The sequence below is a fragment of the Limulus polyphemus genome, unplaced genomic scaffold (genome assembly GCF_000517525.1).
Source record: "Limulus polyphemus unplaced genomic scaffold, Limulus_polyphemus-2.1.2 Scaffold6139, whole genome shotgun sequence".
Taxonomy (NCBI): Eukaryota; Metazoa; Arthropoda; class Merostomata; order Xiphosura; family Limulidae; genus Limulus; species Limulus polyphemus.
In genome coordinates, this window is record NW_013671749.1 from 31,524 (window position 1) to 44,727 (window position 13,204).

Genomic DNA, 13,204 nt, shown 5'->3' on the forward strand with positions numbered 1-13,204 from the left:
AGTTTTTCTTCATTACCCATTTAAGCCGTCTCCAGCCATTATTAGTCTCAAAGTGGGTTCCTCGTCATCGAATTTGAATCATAAAAAATGTATAGTTAGAAATGTCAAAGCTAAAAAAGTGGCCAAAATTATTGTTAGTTTTTAAGTAACTTTCAAAATAGATTTACAGTCTAAAATACTAGGGTGTAGAATAACTGTAACTAGGAATAGTGTTGTGGGTAATATTTTCTTGAAAGTTTAATGTACTCTGTTTTAATTTGAAACTAGTCTGATACAGTGATTCTAAATATAACAAAAATGTATTTTACATACTCACTGTTATAGTGATATTCTAGCATAATATATTAATAATCAGTTCAGTTGGTAATTATGTATCTTAGAGAATCTGTATAATACTGAAAGCTAATTATAAAGATTCTAGATGACTTGTACTTAACTTTTCAGTTGAATTAAAAGAATTCTACAAGAAATTGGAGTATCAGTAAAGCCTGTTTTCCTTTATTTGGTAAAGAAAACCTTGATCACTTGCACAGTTTAAGGCCAATATTCAGTGATTTTTTGTAAACATGGTTTTGTGTAATGCATAAATGTGGTTATTTATTGCTTGTCTAATACAGTTTGAAACTTCTATAGGTACACTCTGAACTGAGTCAGTGGACATCACATACTGCAGTACCTGTAAGACCAGTGATCAGCTATACAACACCTGGTAAGTTAAAGATTGTGGTTTGATTAAAGCATTTCATTTAAATAAAATTATTAACTGTTACTCATTTTTAGGTGACGTGATTATTCGTTACATTAGTCTACAGGTTTACCCTTAATATGTCATAGAACAACTATCGGGGTTCTTCTTGGGTGATCTTGAACTTGATTTAAATAACAAGTGTATTATTAACATTTTATAGAGTTGTTTGTGAATATGTAGATGTGTTTTTTGGTCACAGACAAGGTACAAAAGGCAAAGATAATGAGAGGTTTATTGAGTTCCATGAAATTAAGATTTTTATGCGAAACAAATAATCATCAGAAGAACCTTCCTACTCTACCAAGATTAACATAAGTAATTATTATTGAATATTAAAAAGAAAGTCATATGGAGAGACCGAAAACAGTAAAATTAAAATTTCCTCCCAAATATTAAGTTTGTTTCTCTGCTAGTTGCTAGATTTGTAAGAAATAGTAAAAGAAAACATGAACTTTTTCTGTAGAAACTTTAGAACTCGGTACATGTTTTTCTGATACGTCAAACTTGTTCTTTTTGGTCTTTCTCGAGCATTCTCTTCATTTAATGTGTTGAATATATGATTTGTACGTGTTGAAATCAGTGCACTCGAAATTGTCCAAACATTCGAAAATATTTTTGTCCCAGTGCATCTTTATTAGTGTGTAAGTTTAGTTATTCCTTTAGAGTTAATTTATTACAAAAATGTATATATTTACCATAAGAAGGTTGCCTTGTTAAAAAAATGTCTGACTACTTAATATGTCATTAAAAAGTGTGATTAAACATGTTAATGTATATCAAAAAAGAAAGTTTTTTTTTCAAGGAAGGAATTAAGAAAAAAAAGAAGGACTGTTAGTGTTTTTATTTTATTTTTATTATTACATATCTGTTACTGAAAATCCCCTCCCTGGTGGCCCAGCAGTAAGTCTGTGGGCTTATACCACTAAAAGAAAATGTTTTGGTACTTGTGTTTAGCACAACATAATAGCTCATTGTGTAGGTTTATGTTTAATAACAAACAAACACACAAAGTTACCGAAAAAACTGTTTCGATAAGTTATAGAATTTTTTACCTATTATTACATGACACTAGCTACGGACGTTGGATAAAAGTAACATACATGAATCATTACAAACCCGAGAGGTTTGATACAGTTGACTAATCATGTATTTACTCCACAAAATGTGTTTTTCATGATTATGACTTGTTACTGTGCAACTGTGTTATTTAATAATGGCTGGAGATGGCTTGAATGGGTAATGAAGCAAAACTTTAATATGTATGAGATGCTATTTAATTAAATATTACTTTTTTTTTGCTCCAAATTAAGTTTTTAAATTATTAAAATGCGTGCATAAAATGCTATTTAACATTGGAATCTTTTATTTTTTTTTACGTTTCCAGATAAAATGTTGAAGTCTTTTTAATGTAGACTTGCTGACTAATTTACTTTTCTTTTTCTTTTTAGAAATATCATCACAGTCATCAGGTGTTTACTTGACATCTTCTAATTCAGTGGTTCCATTGATTGCCCAAGCAGCATCCACCAATAATATTGCAGATGGTTTCCCAGCATATGGTGCATTTTCACAAGTTGTTACCCATCCATGGAGTGGAGAGTCTATGGTGACTTATGTGACAAATGCTTCTTCCTGTTTTCCAACACAAGTGATAACAGGTGGAATTGGCAGCATTATACCGCCAACCCTGAATACCTTGGCTCCCAGTGGTTCTGCAACAACGAGACTGGTGCCAGACTCCACTGTAATTCTTCCTCCAACCGGCATCATGACTCCCTCAGAAGTCTCGGAGCTCTGTATGACTGTTCCTTCATCCATTACCGTGACCATGGGATCGCTTGCCCCTTCCTCAATTGAAGGAATTGTTTCTTCTGTTGTTGCCCCCGTTTCTGTTACAAGCTTGGGACCTATTTTTACAACTCCACTCTACAGACCTATAACAATGACAGTGCCTTTTGTATCTGTACCTCCTCCGCTGATTTCAGAGCCATATCCTTTAGTTCCTCAGTCATCAATATCAGGAGGTGTTACTACCATACCTCCTCCTCCAATATCTAGAACAATAACCATACCACATTCATCCGTGTCGGAGACATTAGCCCATATGGCTGTTCCTTCAGTTTCAGTACCCGTTCTTCCTGTTCCCCCACCATCATTACCTAGATCAATTGCTCCTTTGTTATCTGACGCAACTGCCCATATTCCCCCACCCTCAATTTCGGGGACAATGGTTTCTGCCCCTCCTCCATCAATATCTGGAGCAGTTGCTCCTGTTCCACCACCACCTATATCAAATAACATTATTCCCATGGCTCCCTCAACATTATCTGGAACAGTTTTCCCAATGGTTCCACACTCTATACCGGGTACAATGGACTTATTGACCTCCTCTTCTCCCTCAGGAACTGTTGAGTTTAATAACTCTGCATCTGTGGCTGGCTCTGTGAACTCTATACCCCACATGACAATTCCTGCTGCATACAGTTCAGCAATAATGAGGCAGATGTCAGTTGCAGGTGCACCTTTAGACACAATACGTTCCTTTCCCCACCCTCCAGTTAGTTCTTCTGTTACTTTCATGTCACCCACTTGTCCTCCCCCTCCTACTGGGACTCCTTTCCAAAGCGAAATAGCTCAAGCAAGACTGTCATCATACATGGAATCTGGGAGAAGTGTTTACCCACCTATTAGCAGACCTCGAAAACATCAAAAACGAAGATTTACAGAAGCACCTGTTCAAACAAATGCACTTGAAGATACATCTGCTAACTCCGTGTCTTTAAGGTAAGCTTATTTCTTTATGCGTGTGTTGTAAAAATATTAAAATGTTATAAATTAGGTGATAAAAGTATTAGTTTTACTGTTTAGTTGGATCAGTCTGTAGTTTTTTTTTTGTTAAACATGTTAAATTATTGATATGAAGAACTTTGCTTCATCAATATATAGGTTATTTTCAGGTCTTTAAGCATTTTTATGTATGGCTATTGTACAGTTTAAGGGATTATTTCATTGGTAAACGTAGTATCTCTTAAATATTAACAAACAATTATGTTCTGTAAATATTGCTTTGATAAGTAATGATTTGTAAGTATTGTGCTCTTTTGCCGTAAACTGCTTGGTCTAGCTTTTGGCCTATTTTATGTCAATTCATTCAATCCTTTGGTAGTCAAACAGTTGTATATTAAGTCAATTTGGTGTAATAAAATAGATATTTCCAGCAATATAAACACCTTTTTTTTTTTAATTGATCAATCCAAATTATATTCACAAAATTTGACAGAATACATCTAGTTTTAATTTTGGCACTGAATATTGAGTTAGTCAAATCTATATAAATATAATAGTACTGTCTGTTGTCTGTCCATGTAACTACCTTGCAGGGTGTGGATGGATCTTGGTATGAAGGTTCATTAGGTTCTTGCAGGGGGGTACATATAAATTTTCAGTTTTGCATTTTGTGGTATTTATGGCCATTTTGTACCACTACCCCACCTCCTCTGCATGGATCTTCACCAAATATCACATGGAGGTTCATTGGGTCCATGGGGAGGTGTATACAGATTTTCAGTTTTGTGGTTTTCATGGGTGTTTTGCATTTTTTGACCACTTCTTTGCCCACTGTAGATGTATCTTCACCAAATTTGGTATGGAGGTTCATTGGGTGTATGGGAAGATACATACAAATTTGTGGTTTCACATTTTGTGTTTTGCAGTTTTTTATGGGTGATTTTGCAGTTTTTACAATTATATATAAGGGGAGCAACTCTTCGTGTCCTAAGATAACTTTTCATTAATCATGAATTTATATAACTTCCATCCAGGGCATGGGTACTCCAGCTAGTTATAAATAAAACTAGCATGTAAGTACATTGACTTCTGTGGTTTTAATTATATTTATAATTTATATTTGCACATTTTTTTTTCCTTAGTTATCTAAGCCTAAAAAAATGTATTTTCCATTTTTTTTTTGAAATTTAGACCTGATTTTTCAACTTTGTTTTGTGTAATGTTTTTTTAAAGCTCGGAATTCATCCAAATTAAATTTTTATTTAATCCTGAAAGGTTTGATATAACACTAAATATAATTATAATCTGTATTTTGGATGAATACTTTATGTTGAAAGTTACTTTTTAATAATTCTATTTCCAATGTTTGAATACCTTTCAAAACACAATGTTCAGATTGGTAAGATTGTGCTAAAGGTCAATACAGAGTCTGAGTATATTATATTAAAATGATTTTGGAGCCTCACCATGTCTTTACTGTACAGCCCAACGTGTAACATCTGGTCATGTGCTGACTCTCATGCATCTTGATTATAACCTTGCTGTGTAGTTTCCATTGCAAAAAATCTCTGTCGTAATGCTTTCACGTGTAAAGATCATCACTCTTTCCTTATCACAATCAAATCTTTTTAAGATTTTCAAAGCTGCAAGTTCATGCAAATATCACATGTAAAAATATTTGCAAAAGTTCCATAATCTGTGTAAATTTCTTCTGAAGTTTCAAACTATTTTACTGGTATTTTTGTTTTTGTAATGCACTAAAATAATCCATACAACAGGTGCATTAAATTGAAGCATCTGATTGACTTAAAAGTAGAGACGCACGGGTATCCGCCCAGATACTGAGCTACTCAGAAATACTCGGCTCTGGCCAAGTTAAAAACAGCCGAAAACGGGTAATTAAAAATGGCATCTAAGCCTTAATCTTTGTGGCAACTAATGCAGTACTGAAAGTTACAGTCAATAATTGGTTTAGTTCCGAGCGACAAAGACTGACCACCCGCTGAAAGTCGGGGATTCTGAGAACAATAGGGGTTAATAAAAGGCATGGCTTGAGAAGTGGATTTCTGGGGAAGGTGGGAGTTTTGAGGAGAATAGGGGTTAGTTAGGGTTTGAGAAGTTGGGGCTAGATATTGAAAGTTGAAAGTAAAACTTGAATGTTCTGTTGGTGATGATTCAGTTAAATGTAATAAACGTAAATTTTGTTTTTGTGTATTTTTTGGGGGGGGGGCTGGCCTTGGCTAAAGCTTAGCGACCGGGTATTCAGCCAAATTTTACTACCCATGTATTTCTACTTAAGAATAAGTTTAAATCCCTTTTTGGCCAATTTATGTTCTTGTCTCACGTTGTAAGAATTAAAGTATTACCATTGTTCAGCAGGATTAGTGCATTAAGTTTGAGATTACAATTAATTGTTTACCAGATCTTATATGTAGTGTAACACACTGAAAGATACTTTACAAGAATATAATTAACTATGGTTTGCCAGTAAAAGCAGACGTTTGTGTAACATTTCACATTTTATAAAAAACTGACGAATGAACTTCCATGCTTGATTGCCATCACAGCTGGATTTCAGCTGCTCAGAAAACGGTTCGTTTGTGTCTTCCTCCCTTTTTAATGGTCACTGAAGGCTTTAGTGCTGCCGTAATATTTGAAATGACCTGTCACACGAGCCGTGAAATGTTTGCTTGATGATTAGCAGAATAAAAATGATTTTTGGTTTGCTTGTAACGACTGAGATTAAGAAGGTAGATATATTTTGAAGTGGTACTTTTACATTGATTTCATTTGTCAGAGAAGTGAAACTGTACATTGCATTCCCATTAAACACCAGCTCCCAGTGCTTTGAAAAGATATCACTATAGCTTTTGCTGTTAAGAAATATTTTATGTTATTCCAAGGAAGTCAAAAATACTTGTTCAACTTCTGGTTTGGTTGTTGTTAAGTGCAAAGCTACATAATGGACTATCTGTGCTCTGCCCATCATGTGTATCGAAAACTGATTTTTAATGTCATAAGCCTTGAAACTTACCACTGAGCCACTGGTGTGGAGGAGGAGGCTTGCTCGACTTAGCCATCATTTGCAGCAATAACGTGCCATAATTATTCGTCATTTCAATATCGACATAAATAGCGAGTGCTGAATCCAAAATTTATTACTAGTGGGATTCATTGAACTCTGTTTTAAATATAGGTAACACATTAATAAGGGAATTGTCTCGGATTATTGTCATTTGTTGACCAGTGGCATTTCTAGGATTTTGTGTTTGGGGAGGGAGGGGGCAAAAAGTTATTTGGGCAGAAAAATTAACACTTTCATACTATTAGAAGTGACAATTCCCATAAATTTTATTGGGGGAGGAGTGGGGCAGAAAGAGGCAAAGAGTTAGTAGGGGCAGAAGGGGTTAAGTGTTATTGAATACAAAAGAAATAGGCTGTTTTTGCTTTAAGAAATGTCTATTTATTTATTTAACTTTAAAAAAGCAGACCCCCAGTGGCACAGCGGTATGTTTGCGGACTTACAATGCTAGAAACCGGTTTTCGATACCCGTGGTGGGCAGAGCACAGATAGCCCTTTGTGTGGCTTTGTGCTTAATAATAAACAACAACAATTAAAAAAGCTGCAAATCATCTTAGGAAATATTTTACAAAGTTTTTACACTAATTTCAATTGACATGTAACATTACAACCATGATATTCTGTTACATAAACAGGCAGTTTTGTTTTTGGGTGTTACACTTTATTCAGATTTAAAAAATGTTTCCAAAAGTGGCAAAGAATTGTTCCGAAAGTTTGGAAATTTTTACACGTGTTCTTCCACCTTAGTGAGAGAAATGTCATTCTCGCTAATCTTTAAACTGCTCTTTCCTTGATGAACAGTTTCACTGAGGCGTATTTATTTCATACATGACAGAAAATTGTCACGTTTAAATAAAAATTACTTTTAACCTTTTTTTTTTGTTTGTTTGTGACTAACGTCTCCAGATTACAGGAGTTTGTTCCCTCAACTCAGAAAAATGAAACTGTTTCACCGCAAGAAGCTGTTCAAGAAAAAGATCGGGAACTGATGCCACCACCGCCTCCGATACCAGGGAAAAAAGGCTGTCAAGGTGAAGCGTTTCACTTCCGATGTAAATATTATTTTCGACACTTGTACACAAACACTGATCTATGTTCTAAACTTAGATAATTGACACAAAATCTCTGTAATAAATCGATGTATCTGTATCGGTGAGTAGTATTATCCTTTTTGAAATGTATCCACATTCTGTTTTGGTTCTTTCGACTCCTTTTACCTGTCCGCAACATATTAAAAACTGTTCACTTGTAGTTGATCTAAGAATACCTGTTACAGAAGACTATTTGTAGCATCCTATGATAGAAGTTAAAGTTATACTGATACCTATTTTTTTGTATTTATAACTTCTTCTCCAAGTATTGGAACCGAATAATCAAAGTAAAAAAAAAAAAATTAATTCTTGCGTTAATCTATTGTAAGTTATTGAAAGGTTTTTAGCTTTGCTCTTTGAAAAAAAAATATCACTGATTTTTTTAAAACATGTGGTCATTGTTGCTGGCCAGTCTTTTGTAAGTTGGTGTTTTTTGGAAAATAGTTAGATCCTTATGTTGTACAAGTTTGGTTTGTGTAAAATATCCATATCTATGTTTTACAGCTTTGTGTTCTATTGTGTGTAAAATATCCATATTTCTATGTTTTATAGCTTTGTGTTCTGTTGTGTGTAAAATATCCATATCTATGTTTTACAGCTTTGTGTTCTGTTGTGTGTAAAATAGCCAGGTCTTTATGTTTGTGGAAATTAGCTATATCTATATGTTTTACTGCTTTGTTTAGTGAGGATATTCATATTGTTTTATTAAATCAGGGTTTCCCCACTGGGGACCTAAAACCCTCCCAAGGGATCACAGGAATGTTTCGGGGGGGGGGGGTAACAAATACACAATATTGCTGAGGTACTCAATATCTATAGAATAGGTGGGATCCTCAATCTGAATGTGGAATGCTTGGAATAGGTTAATTTGTTGTTATGGTGACACAGTTGTTATCACAGTAAGTACTCCAGAAAATTTCCAAAATATTTAAGGTGAAACTAGGAATACATAGTAACTTTTTTTTAATTTTTTTCATTTTCAAAATAAATATTTCCAGACTCCACAGTAGTTGGTGCATTCAGTGGCCAAAGCTGAGGAAATAACTCAGCTTGTTACTTGTTTTTCCCTTTTTTTATTGGTGTTGGATTGCAACTATTTATTGTTGCAGTCATTTCAGCTGAGAGAACTACTGAAATTCAGAAAATCAAAGCCATAAAATACACAGGTCTGCGATGGGTTTATTTATTGTCTTGAAATTTTTACATGTTCTACAGTAATTCCTGTACCCTGAATCTTAAAATGGTATCCATTTTTCTCCATCAAGTACAGATTTTTCACAAAACTTCATAACACAGTACATAAAAGAAAGACCACAACACGTAGTTTTTAGAATAAAAGACGTAGATTTCACAAAAAACAATCAGGATGAACGAGGATGCATATTTGTTTCACATCAACACTCTTTCATTTTCTTCAGTTTGTTTGTATTTTTCTTAACAAACACAATAAAAAACTTTCACTGTGGTAAACGAAATAATAATTTGATCTATGTAAGTTTTTTTTTCTTCCTGATTTGTATAAAATTCTTATGTGATAGAAAAAAATTAATATTTTTTTTCGAAATCTGTGTAGCTGAATTATGGAAAATGTTATTAACACGAAAACAACTTTTAAAAAAATTTAAATTCACAGGCCTGTGTTATTTGCCAGATTCTTATTTCCTGTTGATATCGTCCACCTTTTTATGTAGCTTAGTTATTAACCCAATAGTAATCCCAATTTATTTTAATTATTACTATTATTAATTAATTTATTTTTGCCATGTTTTTAAACTTTTGTTACTAGCTAACATTTCCTTATTGATATTTCAAGTAATATTTTTACATAAAGTACAATGATTTGCATATACTTTCTTTTACGAAAATTGTTTATATCCTACTGTTTTTAATCATTTACTTTCTTTTAGACGCAATATATTTCAACAAGATTACTTATAAATTTTCATTATGCTTTTCTAGTTTTTTTTCATTTTATCCACCAAGTCTTTCAACAAAATTGTTTATAATTTTTATCATTCCTTTTATTTTTTATTCACCAAATATTTCAAAAAGGACATCTGTAATTTATGTTATTTTTTATTCATTTATTTTATCCACCAAATGTTTTAAAGGACATTTACTTTCAGATTTCAGTAATCGATATGGCAGCTTAAAAATTTGTAAAAGTACCAGCTTGTTTTTTAAAAAAAAAAATCTGATGACTCCATGTCCAAAGAGAATTGAAAAGTTGAAATATGAGCAATTTGCTGGTGAGATAAGAAATAAATAAGAATACTGTGGTGAAAGACAAGATATTGTAGAAGTAAAATATTGGTATATATATGGGAAAAACAACAACTAACATTTCATTAAAGACTTGGTTGTTTTGAGAGAGAAGTAAACTTATAATTCATTAAGAGTTTTATTGACTGCACAGTGTGATTGATTTAAAAAAGAGTATTTCATTTTAAGATTAACAAAAAAAAAAGGTTTTAAAGTAATTGTTTAGCAACTTGTATTTTTTGATGCAGGTTCCCATGTGTTACATGTGTAAAACTATCTGTTTAGTAACTTATACTCTTTATTGTAAGTTCCCTTGACATTAAGTCTTTATGTGTGTAAAACTAAAGAGTATAAGTTACTAAACACATAAAGACTTAATGTCAAGGGAACTTACAACATGTGTGTAAAACTATGTGTTTAGTAACTTATACTCTTTGTTGTAAGTTCCCTTGACATTAAGTTTTTATGTGTGTAAAACTATGTGTTTAGTAACTTATACTCTTTTGTTGTAAGTTCCCATGACATTAAGTTTTTATGTGTGTAAAACTATGTGTTTAGTAACTTATACTCTTTGTTGTAAGTTCCCATGACATTGTCTTTATGTGTGTAAAACAAAATATTTTTAGCCAAGGGGAAATATTTCTCTTATAGATATTGCCAGTACTTTATGGTGGCTCTTTTTATCTTAGATATTTAGTTTATAACCAGTGAATATATACCTAACACGTGGTTCATTTTTATTAAAAGATTTGATGGAGATTAAATGAAACAAGTAGATGGACAGAGCTTTTTTTCCAGATGACTTTTTGTCCATAAGAGATTTAAGTTTGAAGTATGTCTTCAACATTTTTTTGTTTATGGGTAATATTGTTGCTAACAGGTATTGCCTTTTGGCTTCTTTTTTTTTCTTCTTTTTTTTTCATGTTCACCTGGCCTGTGGTGGTTCCCGTTTACAACTTGTCCTCATCTACTGCTGCTGTTTATATCTTGTACCATTAACATTCTTTTCCTTCCCCTGAATGTGTTGTGCCTACCGTGGTGGATGCTGCTAACAAAAACGGTATGATTTTTATTTACACTGCTCTGTTTTACCACTTATCAGTAGAGGACAAAACTCGTCAAAAGGGAGGACTTGAAGAACCAGAAAGGAAACGTTTGAAGGGTGCTCTGAAGGGTATTGCCGGTAAGTCACTTTGTTTATTTGACCTGTGAAACAAATAGTTAGAAACTTCTAAAACTTGCTGTGATTAATAATAGTGAGGGTTTTTATTCTTCATAAACACGACTTTCCTTTTATATTTTATTGACAGTTAGTCGTACAAAGTAATCTATAATATAGAGAGAATATATTCAAAAAAAAAATTTTTTTTCTGTGGATTATTACAAAAATTCTTTCAAATTATTTTCATTTCTCACAAAAGCCCGAAGGCTCCTGTTTCAGATGGGGTAAGATTTAAAATATGATAGTCATGACGTGAGGACTAAACACCTCTTTTATACTTTTGAGTTATGCTGCTCTACATTTGTTAATCTATTATTAATTTAGAATAAAACAAATAACTTCACATCCTTTCTTATAATAATAGGCTGTGAAAATGAATTTCCATGATCTCATTCATCTGACAGGGCATTATAACAGTGGCAATAGTCTCTTTAATAGTTTATTGATGAACAAGTAAGAATCTTGGATATTTTGTGTATAGTAAGGCATGCTTGTTTAAAACTATATAATGAATTACAGTATTTTTAACAGTACGGCAAGTGTTTCTAGCCTGTATGGCGTATGTTAGATTATATTTATTTTGAGCAGAGATAAATAGAATTCTGTAAGAAGTTCTGCATTTATTTTGAACGGGAATTCTTATACCTAGAACTTTTCCAAAATTTAAGACAGAGTGTGATGAGATTATTTGATTATGTGGGCAGATAGCACGTGTATGTGAAAGTGTCAGTTTACGTGGCAGTTAGCACGTGCATGTGAAAGTGTCAGTTTATGTGGCAGTTAACACATGTATGTGTTAGTATCAGTTTATGTGGCAGTTAACACATGTATGTGAAAGTGTCAGTTTATGTGGCAGTGAGCACATGCATGTGAAAGTGTCAGTTTATGTGGCAGTGAGCACATGCATGTGAAAGTGTCAGTTTACCTGGCAGTTAGCACGTGCATGTGAAAGTGTCAGTTTACGTGGCAGTTAACACATGTATGTGTTAGTAGCAGTTTATGTGGCAGTGAGCACATGTATGTGTTAGTATCAGTTTATGTGGCAGTTAACTCATGTATGTGTTAGTGTCAGTTTATGTGGCAGTTAACACATGTATGTGTTAGTATCAGTTTACGTGGCAGTGAGCACGTATGTGTTAGTATCAGTTTACGTGGCAGTGAGCACATGTATGTGTTAGTGTCAGTTTACGTGGCAGTGAGCACATGTATGTGTTAGTGTCAGTTTACGTGGCAGTTAACACATGTATGTGTTAGTATCAGTTTATGTGGTAGTGAGCACATGTATGTGAAATTGTCAATTTACGTGACAGTTAACACATGTATGTGTTAGTATCAGTTTACATGGCAGTGAGCACATGTATGTGTTAGTGTCAGTTTATGTGGCAGTTAACACATGTATGTGTTAGTGTCAGTTTATGTGGCAGTTAACACATGTATGTGTTAGTGTCAGTTTACGTGGCCGTGAGCACATGTATGTGTTAGTGTCAGTTTATGTGGCAGTTAGCACATGTATGTGTTAGTGGCAGTTTATGTGGCAGTTAGCACATGTATGTGTTAGTGTCAGTTTAATGTGGTAGTTAACACATGAATGTGAAATTGTCAGTTTACGTGGCAGTTAACGCATGTATGTGTTAGTGTCAGTTTACGTGGCAGTTAATGCATGTATGTGTTAGTGTCAGTTTATGTGGCAGTGAGCACATGTATATGAAATTGTCAGTTTACGTGGCAGTTAACACATGTATGTGTTAGTGTCAGTTTATGTGGCAGTGAGCACATGTATGTGAAATTGTCAGTTTACGTGGCAGTTAACACATGTATGTGTTAGTGTCAGTTTATGTGGCAGTTAACACATCTATGTATTAGTGTCAGTTTATGTGGCAGTTAACACATGTATGTGTTAGTGTCAGTTTATGTGGCAGTGAGCACGTGCATGTGAATGTGTCAGTTTATGTGGCAGTGAGCACATGTATGTGTTAGTGTCAGTTTATGTGGCAGTGAGCACATGTATGTGT

The 13,204-nt window shown here is 33.6% G+C and overlaps 1 protein-coding gene across 17 annotated transcripts in view; it reads left to right on the forward strand.

The window, feature by feature from the left end:
* LOC106473394 (SH3 domain-containing protein C23A1.17-like) overlaps positions 1 to 13,204 on the forward strand; it is a 33,324-nt gene that overhangs the window by 16,499 nt on the left and 3,621 nt on the right. For 2 of the 17 annotated variants that reach the window (XR_002613697.1, XR_002613699.1), the window contains exons 7-10: positions 634 to 709; positions 2,197 to 3,532; positions 7,531 to 7,648; positions 11,073 to 11,153. Coding sequence is in view for 7 of the 17 variants with exons in the window: in XM_022401844.1 (XP_022257552.1) it covers positions 634 to 709; positions 2,197 to 3,532; positions 7,524 to 7,669; positions 11,073 to 11,153 (1,639 nt within the window). In the remaining 10 variants the exon portion in view is untranslated. Of the gene's footprint in view, positions 1 to 633; positions 710 to 2,196; positions 3,533 to 7,523; positions 7,670 to 11,072; positions 13,175 to 13,204 lie in introns of those variants that run through there. The other 15 variants (XM_022401844.1, XM_022401845.1, XM_022401846.1 and 12 more) reach the window with 13 other exon arrangements.